Source organism: Oncorhynchus mykiss, chromosome 2, assembly GCF_057628025.1.
Source record: "Oncorhynchus mykiss isolate SJ-2025 chromosome 2, ASM5762802v1, whole genome shotgun sequence".
Taxonomy (NCBI): domain Eukaryota; kingdom Metazoa; phylum Chordata; class Actinopteri; order Salmoniformes; family Salmonidae; genus Oncorhynchus; species Oncorhynchus mykiss.
The window spans coordinates 50848867-50864622 of record NC_143023.1 but is presented as its reverse complement, the minus strand read 5'-3'; the positions used below and the strand labels follow the sequence as shown (position 1 = coordinate 50864622).

The 15756-nt window shown below is 41.6% G+C and overlaps 2 protein-coding genes across 19 annotated transcripts in view; one reads left to right on the top strand and one right to left on the bottom strand.

Annotated features, from left to right (window-relative positions):
• The window catches only part of rbm41 (RNA binding motif protein 41), a 218449-nt gene that overhangs the window by 74134 nt on the left and 128559 nt on the right, over nt 1–15756 (top strand). The window lies entirely within an intron of this gene.
• LOC110491126 (Krueppel-like factor 8) overlaps nt 1–15756 on the bottom strand; it is a 161890-nt gene that overhangs the window by 68203 nt on the left and 77931 nt on the right. For 8 of the 12 annotated variants that reach the window (XM_036950131.2, XM_036950145.2, XM_036950140.2 and 5 more), the window contains exon 2: nt 3765–3947. In XM_036950131.2, coding sequence (XP_036806026.1) covers nt 3765–3947 — 183 coding nt within the window. Of the gene's footprint in view, nt 1–3764; nt 3948–4279; nt 4481–15756 lie in introns of those variants that run through there. The other 4 variants (XM_090201598.1, XM_036950148.2, XM_090201611.1 and 1 more) reach the window with 4 other exon arrangements.

The following is a 15756-nucleotide window of genomic DNA, read 5'->3' as shown; positions in this document are numbered from 1 at the left end:
AGCAGCCATGCGTTTGGACAAGAAAGACACTGCAGTAAATAAAACCAAATAAAAACATCTGTCTCGTCCAGGACCAGAGTCTAGACAGAACGGTGCGCTATAGCCAATCAGAGGTACAGTAGGCCTTTATGCAAATAAGCCATCTGACATAATTCACTTTGAACTGGACTGTGTGTTTACAGGCAGTAGGGCCTATATGTAAATACCACAGGATTCCTCTGACATTTGGGAACTTTACAGTCCTATTGATCAAACAACCTCAGTCATGCACATCAACAAGATCAGCAACTAATGCTAGCCAGAGTGAGATTAGATCAAATCTTACGAGGGAACATTAGATAAACCCTCTCAAACTTTTTCAGCTAGTTGGCCATCAGTTTTGAACAAATTAATTTCTTCGTAAAAATGAAGGAGAAGCGAAGGAGAGAGAGATAGCTATATTTTGTTGTATTTCTTTTTCACTTTCACTTACTCAGCTAGCAAATGCAGCTAGCTAGTTTAGCCTACTCAAACACTTGGCTCAAACAGAGAGGGATGCTATGTTAGCTAGCTGGATATGGCTATCCAACACTAGAACTCTTCCAAGTCAAGGTAAGCTTTTGGTTGTATTAAATTATTGCCACCTGGTCCCACCGATGTAACTGCTAAACTGCTTGCTGCTGACTGTACACTGTACTACTGCATGATTGTAGCAGGTTTACTAACACCTTATTTCTATTACCTATGTTGACTATGATGGTAATATAGTGACAATGATGTAGGCTGTGTGTAGCAGTTAGCGGTTATGATAAGAAGGTTTGGCTTAGAAAGATTTTTTGGCCTGGTCAGACAGCTGATGTGTTGTGCATTGAAGTCCACAAGCGAAGGGAAAAGGTGAAACGAGTCGAGCATGTAGATGCGAGAATAAATTATACGCCGCCACAGTTTGGGAACCACTGGCATGTACTTATCGGGCCAGTATACAGTGTGGCAAAAAAGTATTTAGTCAGCCACCAATTGTGCAAGTTCTCCCACTTAAAAATATGAGAGAGGCCTGTAATTTTCATCATAGGCACACTTCAACTATGACAGACATAATGAGAAAAAAAATCCAGAAAATCACATTGTAGGATTTTGAATGAATTTATTAGCAAATTATGGTGGAAAATAAGTATTTGGTCACCTACAAACAAGCAAGATTTCTGGCTCTCACAGACCTGTAACTTCTTCTTTAAGAGGCTCCTCTGTCCTCCACTCGTTACCTGTATTAATGGCACCTGTTTGAACTTGTTATCAGTATAAAAGACACCTGTCCACAACCTCAAACAGTCACACTCCAAACTCCACTATGGCCAAGACCAAAGAGCTGTCAAAGGACACCATAAACAAAATTGTAGACCTGCACCAGGCTGGGAAGACTGAATCTGCAATAGGTAAGCAGCTTGGTTTGAAGAAATCAAAAGCAATTATTAGGAAATGGAAGACATACAAGACCACTGATAATCTCCCTCGATCTGGGGCTCCACGCAAGATCTCACCCCGTGGGGTCAAAATGATCACAAGAACGGTGAGCAAAAATCCCAGAACCACACGGGGGGACCTAGCGAATGACCTGCAGAGAGCTGGGACCAAAGTAAAGCCTACCATCAGTAACACACTACGCCGCCAGGGACGCAAATCCTGCAGTGCCAGACATGTCCGGGCCCGTCTGAAGTTTGCTAGAGAGCATTTGGATGATCCAGAAGAAGATTGGGAGAATGTCATATGGTCAGATGAAACCAAAATGTAACTTTTTGGTAAAAACTAAACTCATGTTTAGAGGACAAAGAATCCTGAGTTGCATCCAAAGAACACCATACCTACTGTAAAGCATGGGGGTGGAAACATCATGCTTTGGGGCTGTTTTACTGCAAAGGGACCAGGATGACTGATCCGTGTACAGGAAAGAATGAATGGGGCCATGTATCGTGAGATTTTGAGTGAAAACCTCCATCAGCAAGGGCATTGAAGATGAAACGTGGCTGGGTCTTTCAGCATGACAATGATCCCAAACACACCGCCCGGGCAACGAAGTAGTGGCTTCGTAAGAAGCATTTCAAGGTCCTGGAGTGGCCTAGCCAGTCTCCAGATCTCAACCCCATAGAACATCTTTGGAGGGAGTTGAAAGACCGTGTTGCCCAGCAACAGCCCCAAAACATCACTGCTCTAGAGGAGATATGCATGGAGGAATGGGCCAAAATACCAGCAACAGTGTGTGAAAACCTTGTGAAGACTTACAGAAAACATTTGACATTGCCAACAAAGGGTATATAACAAAGTATTGAGAAACTTTTGTTATTGACCAAATACTTATTTTCCACCATAATTTGCAAATAAATTGATTAAAAATCTTACAATGTGATTTTCTGGATTTTTTCTTCTCATTTTGTCTGTCATAGTTGAAGTGTACCTATGATGAAAATTACAGGCCTCTCTCATCCTTTTAAGTGGGAGAACTTGCACAATTGATGGCTGACTAAATACTTTTTTGTCCCACTGTAGTTAGGCCCTGTCCAGAAGAAAACCTAACCCATCCTCCCTAGGCACTTGATAGTTGTAAGCAATAGGGTTAATGCTCTTCAAAGTAAATCTCAGCTCTGTTAAAAGTACACTCAAGAAAAACGTATTGATCATAGTGATTGAGGAGTATCATTAAAACAGTTTAATATGCCCCACCAACATTAGACAACTACAAATAAGTAAATCAAATCAATGACGTGAGAATTGTGAAATGAGCTAATAACTGACACATACATGGTGGCGTAGCAGGAAGATCTGAATGCTATGAGGTCAAATCCCAGCTGAGGACATGTTGAATAATAATTACTGTATAAATGAACATGCACAATGTCATCATGTGTGTGAGTATCCCTTGCCAACAGACAAAAAGAGCTGTGAATGGATCAGTGGTTGGTTCACCAACCAGGGCCTTGATGGGCAACAGTAACAAGGCGTGATGTGTAATGAATGTCTTTTTTTGTGGGGGGGGGGGATGTTTCTTTGGGACCATCAGGCTACAACTGACACAGACATGTTCTGGCAACGTTCCCATTAAACATGTCTAGAACATGAATATCTTACATTCTGAGGACATGGCATCCGTTTTCTGTGTATGTTTGAAATGATGTTGATGGAATATTCTCTGAACCCGCAGAAAAATATCAGCGGAACTTTATGGGTAACATTCTCTCGCTACAGCTCACCCAACTCTATCTCTACATGCACAGAGAAATGTAATGTAGACCTATAGAGCTGGCATGATTTCCCTTTCCGTATGACAGGGAATCTGTCCTACACAATTCATTCACCCTCAGTCGTCTTATCTATACCAGGACTGTTCAATTCCGGTCCTGGAGGGCCGAAACACTTCTGCTTTTTGTTTCTACCTGGTAGTTAACTACACTCACCTGGTATCCAAGGTCTGAATCAGTCCTGATTAGGAGAGGATGAAAAACAGAAGTGCTTTGGCCCTTCAGGACCGACAATGAACAGTCCTGCTCTACAACCTTCTCTCTCTAACACCCTCCCTTTCCTCTCCAGCCACCATTTCTTCTGCCCTTTCGAACAATCGACAGACAGACCCAGACTCGATTTCCTGTAGCCTCTCTCTCTACAACCATCCACCCAGAACTCTTTCTCTTCAATTTAAGGCATCTATCCCCCTCTTCTTCACCACCCCACACTCCCCAAACCCTCCATCCACCATTCCTCTAGACCACTCTTCCACCCCTCATTCAATCTCTCACCGTGGACTCCACCTCCTGTGGTTCTGGTTTGATGTGTACTGAGGGCATGTTTTCTTCCTCCTCCTGGGTATGAGGCTCTGTCTTGGGTTCCTTCTTGGTCAACTTGGGCTGCTGGGGTTGGGACTCCTTCTTGGGTTGTGGTTGGGAGCTGGCACCACCGCTGGCCTTAGGACTCGACAGGCACTGCAGAGGAGAGGGAGAGAGAGGACTGTTAGCCACATAATACATATAGATAACACACACACACACACACACAGAGACAGAGACAGACAGAGAGAGTACAGTTAGACTACTGCTACACTGGGGGAGATAAGACATGTTAGCCAACTGCTACATACGCTGACATGCAACAGACAGATGCGATAGAGGATGGGTGAGATAGAGGTAGAGAGGGAAAGACAACAGAACCATTAGAGGAGAGGTGAGAACAGGGGGGATGGGGAGGAGTAGAAACAGGTAAGAAGAGGAAATGACAACCAGAGTAGTGCCACCCACACAAATATACCCAGCATTACCTCTTCTCAAACTGTAGGCCTACTATTCAGAAACAAAAATACTAATTTGGTGTAGAGAGAAATACAATAAAGAGTAGACTTATGTGAGAGGAAAACGGAAGGAAATAGGGACAAATATGTAGCGAGAGAGAGAAAGCCTAATCCTGGCCCTGCTAGTAAGTTAATGAGACCGAAAGAGAAAGAGAGAAACAGGGAGGAGTAGCTCAACAAGAATGTCCCCTCCCTCTCTCTCACTGGTAGACAGTCACACCCTTCTCTAGAAGCAGAGGGGAGTGGGGAGTCTCTCTCTCTTTCTCGACAAAGCAAGTGAAATAGATAAAACAAAAGTGAAATAAACAAAATGAACAGTAAACATTACTCACAAAAGCTCCAAAGGAATAAAGACATGTCAAATGTCCTATTATATATATATAAGGGAAAATAAATCAACATAAATATGGGTTGTATTTACAATGGTGTTTGTTCTTCACTTGTTGCCCTTTTCTTGTGGCAACAGGTCACACGTCTTGCTGCTGTGATGGCACACTGTGGTATTTCAGTTTATCAAAATTGGATTTGTTTCTGAATTCTTTGTGGGTCTATGTAATCGCACGCACACGCACGCACACACACACCCAGTTCCACGGTAACGCAATTACGGTTTGACTCAAGTTTTCACTTTAAAATGTATGCCAAACAAAAAAACATTGATTTCAAAGTTTAACCATAAACCTCTATGCACAAGGACTACATAAACAATTTACAAAGAACATTTCACAAAAACATATTTACTGGAAGAACTGCAGAAGTTCAGTGACAGAATTACAGTAAAATCTCCCTCAGCTATTTATGCGACCAAATTCTCCAAAAACTCGTAAATATCGGCTACGAATTATGATTAAAAGATGTCTGCAGAAAGAACGGGGTGTCAGCTATGAAAAAAAAAAATTGGTTATTGAAGTACAGTAGGTGAAGTGGATTTACATCTGGTAACGGAATTACGGTAACGGAATCATATGTCCCTGATCTGTACTCTACACAAATTCATAATTATGCTTATGAATATCATTCTCTTCATGGTGATGTACCTAGGAACTCAAAAAGGTAGACATTTGCAATATCCTTATTTTTGCATATTTAGGTATTATTCTAATCACTGGCTCTTATTGTAATGAGCTCGACCCCCAAACAAGAGCACATTTGGTTGGTCCAGACCAGATCAAATGTGAAAGGATCCTAGATGTCTATGGTTCCCAAGTTTGGACAGTACAGCACGGTAGAGCACAGGGTCCGGTTTCCTGGAAGTGATGGAACTTAGCATCTTCCCATCAACGGCCAACATGCGTTTCAGGAAGGCCAAGAAGATCGTCAAGGACCTCCATCAAGGCCAAATCACAATGAAGAGAGAACGGTTGCTACGTGCGTCATTGGAGCATGTGACGATACTGATAGGATCGGGAAACAAGGAGCGCTGCACTCGGATCAGCTTTCTCAAATAAAATATTTCCTTAACATTATAATTATTCAACAATACTGACGACAGATCAGGTCCTCGAGAGATATTACAACCTACAGCTGCAAATACTGAGGCGGCTTATTGTAACTCTTACCCAATGAAAGAAAATGCACTAAATCACGATTTGGTACATCATTGCTGTTAGGCTACACATATATCAGGACAAATTACAGACAGTAGCCTACAAGTAGCAAAATACAACTCAATTGATTGAACATGAAATGTATGTCAATGTGATATATTTTAATGCAGTCATCTTGGGTTTCATTTGAAGCATCATTTTATACGTTGCTTGTCTGTATCAATTGCAAAGACATTGGCAACTTTGTATTTCTACTGTAGTCAACTTTATTTTGAAGTTATCGGCAGTCAAACCATGTAATTCTTTGTTGATCTTCTGTGTATAAAGTGATGCTGGAGTGCAAAAAAACATCTAACGACACACTGTTCTACGAGTGGTCTGAGGCAGGCGTTAGATTAACGGTAGAGTTCAGTACAGTAAACCCAGCATGCACATAACGTTCTGAAGACCATGTTTTCTTAGAGCCTGGTGAGAGAGTGGTTGTCCTATGGTTATTTTGCATACAACTTTCCCACAACGTTCTGGGAATGGTGCAGGATAGTTGCTTGGCTTTGGAAAACTCTCAGAACATTTAAGGAACTTGACAAAACAATGTTATTTTCTTGGTATTTCATTACTTTAACAGAACGATTCCTAAAAGTTCAAACATGATAACATTTATCCATTTTGTTCATGTTATAGGAAGGTTTTCCAACTGGTTTGACATTGGGAATGTTCTCAAATGGTTTCTTAACGCTCACTGAACTATGTTCTTCTGTGGGAATTTCAGTACTTCGGCAAGTTTTCCTCACGGTTCTATGTATAGTCATTTCCTCAGAACATTAAGAAAGCTTTCCATAAAAAAAAAAAGAAAACCTTAGTAACATTACAAAAAAACTTCTAAAAACGTCATTAAAAAACATATACATTTTGTTGTCAGCATCAACAAAACTCTCATTATCCTCTATCTTGTTAAGTGTGTTAAGGTGTGTTGGCCTCACCTGATCTTAATGAGTGCTTGTTTCCTTAAAAATGGGGTCTGTTTTAACAAACAAAATTGAACAGCTTCGTATGAGTAAAAAAAAAACATATCATGATAGCTCCAACCTGGTGGCGTAGTGGACTTTCCATGGATACATAACAAAAGATAATAGGTTTGAATCTCATTGATGCTGTGCCACAATAAAAAAATAAATGTGTGCATGATTAATGCCTAAATAAAAATGAATTTCCATGTGTCCCATCTGTGCTTGGAGTTCAAAGCAGTTAACCTAAGCTAGCAGTGTTATTAAAAGTTGTTTTAAGGAGCTACCTGCCGATTCATGCAGGGTAGTAACGTCATGAGTTGGGATTATGGTTAATTGTTTTAACAATAGACGATCGGAGTGTGCCAGAGCGCAGAATAACTGATGAATATACGAACGCTCAACACCGGTTGAAATTATCCCGATGTCGGCTAAAAAAGCATAATTAAATTGTTGCCAGTAGCAGAATTACAGTCACCCAGCTCTGCTAGGGGGAGTAAAATGGTCAGAGTGGGGTGTTCTCTCATCATGTGTCTGGAAGTAGCTAGCCAATGTTAGCCAGTTAGCTTGGGTGTTTGACTGCCGTTGTGAGGTCATAACGTTCGGATCAACCTTACTCATCGGTCAGAGAGTCCAGTATGTGCTCTGAATGCTCCTAGAGCGAAAAGCTCAGAATTTACAAATGGACAATCTGACAGCACATTTGCGGTCACCAATGCTCTGGATAACAAAACAGCATAACCAGATCTACTAGGGCAAGCAATATTCAGTGAACTGTTCTCACATGTGTGTCTGGAAGTAGCTAGCAAGTTAGTTAGCTTGGGTGCTGGACTGCTCTTGGTACAGAACGCTCAGGTCAACCCTTAAAGAGATGGGTGGGGCTAAAGCTTAAGAGGGTGTGAACGATGCGGAATGGGTGTAGACAAAGAAGGGCTCTCCAGTAGGTGTACCAAAACATTCAAAGGCCATTTTCTCAAAAATGAGGTTACAAGTTTATCAACTTTCAAAGCAGAACTACGTTCCCATTGTTCCTCAAATGCAGTGTATGATATACCATTTTGTAGCTCTGTGTCTTTGCTTTTATCCAATGTAAAAAAAAACAATTAGAAATTTTGCCACCTAAGACTGATTTGGTCGGTCGGTCCCAATTTGACATGCTCCTATGAACTTCACATGTTGGTGCTCATGGGTCCTTTTAGATGGAAATGCCACAGCCCAGCTCCTTAGCAGAATGCCAGAATACAGCTTAGCTTTTGACACTTTTGTGAGTGTAATGTTTTCTGTTCATTTCTGATTGGGATAGGTAATAAAGTGACAAACTATGTAAACATATGTTTCCCATCCCAATAAAGCCCTTTGAATTCAATTTAATTGGAGAGAGAGCGAGCGAGAGAGAGAAGGGGTAGGTAGACATGTGACCCAGCTGCAGCAGATTCCTCACGGAGGTGTGGTCCCCCAATCAGCCTGGGTGTGGCTCTGCTCACACACCTCCCCACTACACACACACACACACACACACACACCCCCCTGCTACACACAAACCCTCCTACCCCCGCTACAAGCACACACCCCTCCCCCTGCTAAAAACACACACGCTGTGCCCTCTCCCAACACCCACTGTAAAAGTGACAGCCCAGCTAGCACATTTGGTTACTTGGAAGTTGTGGGAACGTACGTTTTTTGACCCCCAAGTCTGACCGGTTTTTAAATGCTCTAAGAACGAAAGTGAACATTTCCTCTGTTCTGGGAACATACATGTTTAAGTTGAAGGGAGATTCTGAGAATGTTTTACAATTGTTCCCTGAAAGCTTTCCTGTGAGGTTTTATTATCATTCTGACAATGGAATTCTCTGTTATTTGAAGGTAAATACAGTTCTGAGAATATGCTTATCTAGGGACACAACTCCTGTATTGGTAAGAACTAGCTTGCTAAGTAGATCTGAGAACATATTTAATTAGCTAACTAGCTAGTGAGCATAGACTAGCAATGCTACCGGCTCCCATAAGAGATCTGCAATTAAATCTAACTTCAATCTATTAGCCCGATAATGAATTATATTCAGAAATTGATTCTTTGAATCAGTACACCACACACACAATTCCTAGCCAGTGAAAGCCACATAGCTAGAACTGGCGCGCCCCTACCAAAATGTAATTACATACCTACATAGCATTAGCATGAAGCAATACATTTGTGCTACCTGCTCCCATAAGAGGTGATCAGCAATTTATACTAGCTTACATCTATTATTCCTATAATGAATATTAATTAACCCATTCCAATGGTTATTTGAATCAGTAACGATACACCACACACACAATCTCTAGCCAGTCAGATGTGCACCCCATACTGAATTGTCACCCACGTTTTCCGGTTGAGCACACACACAGCATTGCTACCCCTCTAATAATATATCTACTCACATGTCCAGGGTTTTTGGTGTTCTTTTATATTCCAATATTGCCTGACTGTCCCAATCAAAGTTGAAGTATGACGGTGCATTAGGACAATGACCGCCCATGCAATCGAAATAAGCAACAGGGCAATAAGAGTCCAAGATGATGGACATCATCACCAAGCTGTGTCCTCTGATGCCAGCAAATCGAAGGCAGTTCGAGAATGACTTGGCTGTGAACAGCATTGCTGAGGATGAGGAGTGATGTGGAAGACCACTGAACAAGTTTGACTTAAAAAATGAAAAAATAAATGATACTTAAAAATGAAATATACAGTTGAAGTCGGAAGTTTACATACACTTAGGTTGGAGTCATTAAAACTCGATTTTCAACCACTCCACAAATTTCTTGTTAACAAACTACAGTTTTGGCAAGTCGGGTAGGACATCTACTTTGTGCATGACACAAGTCATTTTTCCAACAATTGTTTACAGACAGATTATTTCCCTTATAATTTACTGTATCACAATTCCAGTGGGTCAGAAGTTTACATACACTAAGTTGACTGTGCATTTAAACAGCTTGGAACATTCCAGAAAATGATGTCATGGCTTTAGAAGCTTCTGATAGGCTAATTGTCATCATTTGAGTCAACTGGAGGTGTACCTGTGGATGTATTTCAAGACCTACGTTCAAACCCAGTGCCTCTTCGCTTGAAAAAAAAAAGAAAATCAAAAGAAATCAGCAAAAAAAAAAAAGACCTCTGAAAAAAAATTGTCTGGTTCATCCTTGGGAGCAATTTCCAAATGCCTGAAGGTACCACGTTCATAGTACACACGTATAAACACCATGGGACCACGCTGCAGTCATACCTCTCAGGAAGGAGACACATTCTGTCTCCTAGAGATGAACGTACTTTGGTGCGAAAAGTGCAAAAAAATCCCAGAACAACCGCAAAGGACCTTGTGAAGATGCTGGAGAAAACAGGTACAAGAGTATCGATATCCACAGTAAAACGAGTCCTACATCGACATAACCTGAAAGGCTGCTCAGCAAGGAAGAAGCCACTGCTCCAAAACCGCCATAAAAAAGCCAGACTAGGATTTGCAACTGCACATGGGGACAAAGATCGTACTTTTGGAGAAATGTCCTCTGGTCTGATGAAACAAAAATAGAACTGTTTGGCCATAATGGCCATTGTTATGTTTGGAGGAAAAAGGGGAAGGCTTGCAAGCCAAAGAACACCATCTCAACCGTGAAGCACAGGGGTGGCAGCATCATACATCACAAAATAGATGGCTTCATGAGGTAGGAAGATGATATGGATATTGTGAAGTAACATCAAGACATCAGTCAGGAAGTTAAAGCTTGGTCACAAATGGGTCTTCAAAACAGACAATGACCCCAAGCATACTTCCAAAGTTGTGGCAAAATGGCTTAAGGACAACAAAGTCAAGGTATTAAAGTGGCCATCACAAAGCCCTGAACTCAATCCTATAGAAAATGTGTGGGAGAGAACTGAAAAAGCATGTGCGAGCAAGGAGGCCTACAAACCTGACTCAGTTACACCAGCTCTGTCAGGAGGCATGGGACAAAATTAACCCAACTTATTGTGGGAAGCTTGTGGAGGGCTACCAGAAACGTTGAATATGGCCAGTTTCAGTAAACGTCAGCAAAAAAGCCTAATTAAATTGTTGCCAAGAGCACAGTTACAGTCACCAACGCTCTGGATAACGAGCTCTACTAGGGGGAGTAAAATGACCAGAACGGGGTCGAGTGAAGTGTACTGTTTGTTAGAGGCGCGTGACCTGAACACTCGCACCACTTTGTTTTTATCCGCTATTGAACACAGTTTATCCAGACTTAAAATTTTATTGATTATTTACGCAAAAAAATATCTAAAATTGTATTAGGAAAGTTGTTTGAAATGTTTGTAACAAGTTAACAGGTAACTTATTAGATATTTTATAGTCATGTTGCGAACCAGTGTTTTTGTTTTATCAAACGCGCCAAATAAATTGACATATAGAAGTATATAATTGTATATATATCAACGGAATTAATCGAACAAAAGGAACATTTGTGATGTATATGGGACATATTGGAGTGTCAACAAAAGAAGATATCCAAAGGTAAGGCATGAATTATATGCTTATTTTGCGTTTTGTGTCGCGCCCGGCGGGTTGAAATATGAATGTCATGTGTTTGTTTGGTGGGGTGCTATCCTCAGATAATCGCATGATTTGCTTTCGCCGAAAAAGCCTTTTTGAAATTGGATACATTGGCTGGATTAACAACAAGTGTAGCTTTAATTTGGTGCATTACCTGTGTGATTTCATGAAAGTTTAATATTTATAGTAATTTCATTTGAAATTGGCACTCTGCCATTTCACCGGATGTCGTCGAGGGGTTCCGCTAGCGGAACGTCTAGCCGTAACAAGTTAACTAGACATGGTTTATGATATTACTAGTTGATCTAGCTTGTACAGCGTAGCATATAATCGATGTGTTACATGTTAATTTATCATCGAATCACAGCCTACTTCGCCAAATGGGTGATTATTTAACAATTGCATTTGCGAAAAAAGCACTGTGTTACACCATTGTGTACCTAACCACAAACATCAATGCCTTTCTTAAAATCAATACACATGTATATATTTTTAAACCTGCATATTTAGTTAATATTGCCTGCTAACATGAATGTATTTTAACTAGGGAAACTGTGTCACTTCTCTTACGTTCTGTGCAAGCAGAATCAGGGTATATGCAGCAGTGTGGGGCCGCCTGGCGAACTGTGTGAAGACCATTTCTTCCTAACAAAGACCGTAATTAATTTGTCAGAATTTTACATAATTATGACATAACATTGAAGGTTGTGCAATGTAACAGAAATATTTAGACTTAGGAATGCCAACCATTAGATGAAATACGTAACGGTTCCATATTTCACTGAAAGAATAAACGTTTTGTTTTCTAAATGATAGTTTCCCGAATTTGACCATATTAAAAGACCTAAGGCTCGTATTTCTGTGTGTTATTATGTTATAATTAACTCTATGATTTGATATTTGATAGAGCAGTTTGACTGAGCGGTGGTAGGCAGCAGCAGGCTCGTAAGCGTTCATTCAAACAGCACATTCATGCGTTTGCCAGCAGCTCTTTGCTGTGCTTCAAGCATTGCGCTGTTTATGACTTCAAGCCTATCAAGTCCCGAGATTAGGCTGGCAATACTAAAGTGCCTATAAGAACATCCAATAGTCAAAGGTATATGAAATACAAGTGGTATAGCGAGAAATAGTCCTATAATTACTATAATAACTACAACCTAAAACTTTTTACCTTTCATATCTTCTCATGTTTTGAGCTAGGAACTTAAATGTTAGCTTTCTTACATGGCACATATTGCACTTTTAATTTCTTCTCCAACACTTTGTTTTTGCATTATTTAAACCAAATTGATTGAACATGTTTCATTATTTATTAGAGACTAAAGATATTTTATTGATGTATTAAGTTCAAATAAAAAAGTGTTCATTCAGTATTGTTGTAATTGTCACTATTACAAATATATATATATATAAAATGGTTTAGCTTTTTTCTGTCCTCCAATAATCGGTATCGGCTTTGAAAAATCATAATCGGTCGACCTCTAGTTTGGGGTCAGGACCAGGTTTCAGCTGCTGCGCATCGCTGACATCCTTCCCCCCCATAGATGGTCTGCCTGGACAAGCACCACCTCGACTGGACACAGCTAGACAAACTTATCTTTTTGAGAAGATCAGGGAGTTTTGCGACGAAGAGCCTATGGACATCACGTGCCCTGCACCAAAGTCAAGGGCAGGACAGAAACAGGCTCTCCGAATATAGATTATCTTGATCACGCGCGGTTCGGACAGACCAGTTCATCACTGGGGGAGAGTTCCCAGTCATCAGCACTATCTGCAGTGCCTCTATTCACATGACTCTCTCTTAACACACACGCCATAAGTTGCTGCTACTATTTTTTTTTATCCTGCTGCTCAGCCACTTTAGCCCTGATTGTATGCAAATAGCTACCTCATCTGTCACTGATATCGTTATTGATATTGTTCTGGTACATACTGGGTATTATTTTATTAATATTGGCACTATCTATATGTGATACTGCAAGTAACTACTTGACTGTACCGTCTACACCTTCTGTAGAGACCCATCCAAGATGTGGCTGGGGATTACAGCATTTCCTTCACATGACCCTTCAATTTAGACAAGTGTGTCTGCGTAAACCTCATCCCGTCAGTAGAGGATGCCTGGTTATTCATTAAAAGTGATTTTCCTCGCCAACTATGCATGCCCCTTTTAAAAAATGGAGAACTAAGAACAGATATAGCCCTTGGTTCTCTCCAGACCTGACTGCCCTTAACCAACACAAAAACATCCTGTGGCGTACTGCATTAGCATCAAACAGCCCGTGCTATGCAACTTTTCAGGGAAGTTAGGAACCAATATACACAGGCAGTTAGGAAAGCTACGGCTAGCTTTTCAAACAGAAATTTGCATCCTGTAGTACAAACTCAAACAAGTTCTGGGACACTGTAAAGTCCATGGAGAATAAGAGCACCTCCTCCCAGCTGCCCACTGCACTGAGGATTGAAAACACTGTCACTACCGATAAATCCACAATAATTGAGAATTTCAATAAGCATTTTTCTACGGCTGGCCATGCTTTCCACCTGGCTACCCCTACCCCGGTCAACTGCCCTGCACCCCCCACAGCAACTCGCCCAAGCATCCCCCATTTCTCCTTCACCCAAATCAGATAGCTGATGTTCAGAAAGAGCTGCAAAATCTGGACCCCTACAAATCAGCCGGGTTAGACAATCTGGACCCCCTCTTTCTAAAATGATCTGCCGAAATTGTTGCAACCCATATTACTAGCCTGTTCAACCTCTTTCGTATCGTCTGAGATTCCCAAATATTGGAAAGCTGCCACGATCATCGCCCCTCTTCAAAGGGGGAGACACTCCAGACCCAACCTGCTACAGACCTATATCTATCCTACCCTGCCCTTCTAAGGTCTTCGAAAGCCAAGTCAACAAACAGATTACCGACCATTTCGAATCCCACTGTACCTTCTCCGCTATGCAATCTGGTTTCAGAACTGGTCATGGGTGCACCTCAGCCACGCACAAGGTCCTAAACGATGTCATAACCGCCATCGATAAAAGACAGTACTTAGCAGCCGTCTTCATCGACCTGGCCAAGCTTTCGACTCTGTCAATCACCACATTCTTATCAGCAGACTCAACAACCTTGGTTTCTCAAATGATTGCCTTGCCTTGTTCACCAACTACTTCTCTGATAGAGTTCAGTGTGTCAAATCAGAGGGACTGTTGCCCGGGCCTCTGGCAGTCTCTATGGGAGTGCCACAGGGCAAAATCTCTTCTCTGTATACATCAATAATGTCGCTCTTGATGCTGGTAATTCTCGTATCTACCTCTACGCAGACGACACCATTCTGTATACCTCTGGCCCTTCTTTGGACACTGTGTTAACTAACCTCCAGACGAGCTTCAATGCCATACAACTCTCCTTCCGTGGCCTCCAACTACTCTTTAAATGCACGTAAAACTAAATGCATGCTCTTCAACCGATCACTGACCGCACCTGCCTGCACATCCAGCATCACTACTCTGGACGGTTCTGACTTAGAATATGTGGACAACTACAAATACCTAGGTGTCTGGCTAGACTGTAAACTGTCCTTCCAGACTCACATTGGGCATCTCCAATCCAAAATTAAATCTAGAATTGGCTTCCTATTTCGCAACAAAGCATCCTTCACTCATGCTGCCAAACATACCCTCGTAAAACTGACTATCCTACCGATCCTCGACTTCGGCGATGTCATCTACAAAATAGCCTCCAACACTCTACTCAACAAATTGGATGCAGTCTTTCACAGCGCCATCCGTTTTGTCACCAAAGCCCCATATACTACCCACCACTGCGACCTGTACGCTCTCGTTGGCTGGCCCTCGCTTCATATTCGTCGCCAAATCCACTGGCTCCAGGTCATATACAAGACCCTGCTAGGTAAAGTCCCCCCTTTTCTCAGCTCACTGGTCACCATAACAGCACCCACCCGTAGCACGCGCTCCAGCAGGTATATCTCACTGGTCACCGCCAAAGCAAATTCCTCCTTTGGCCGCCTTTCCTTCCAGTTCTCTGCTGCCAATGACTGGAACGAACTACAAAATCTCTGAAGCTGGAGACTCCCATCTCCCTCACTAGCTTTAAGCACCAGCTGTCGAAGCAGCTCACAGATCACTGCACCTGTACATAGCCCATCTGTAAATAGCCCATCCAACTACCTCATCCCCATACTGTATTTATTTATACATCTTGCTCCTATGCACCCCAGTATCTCTACTTGTACATTCATCTTCTGCACATCTATCACGCCCATGTTTAATTGCTAAATTGTAATTATTTCCCCACTACGGCCTATTTATTG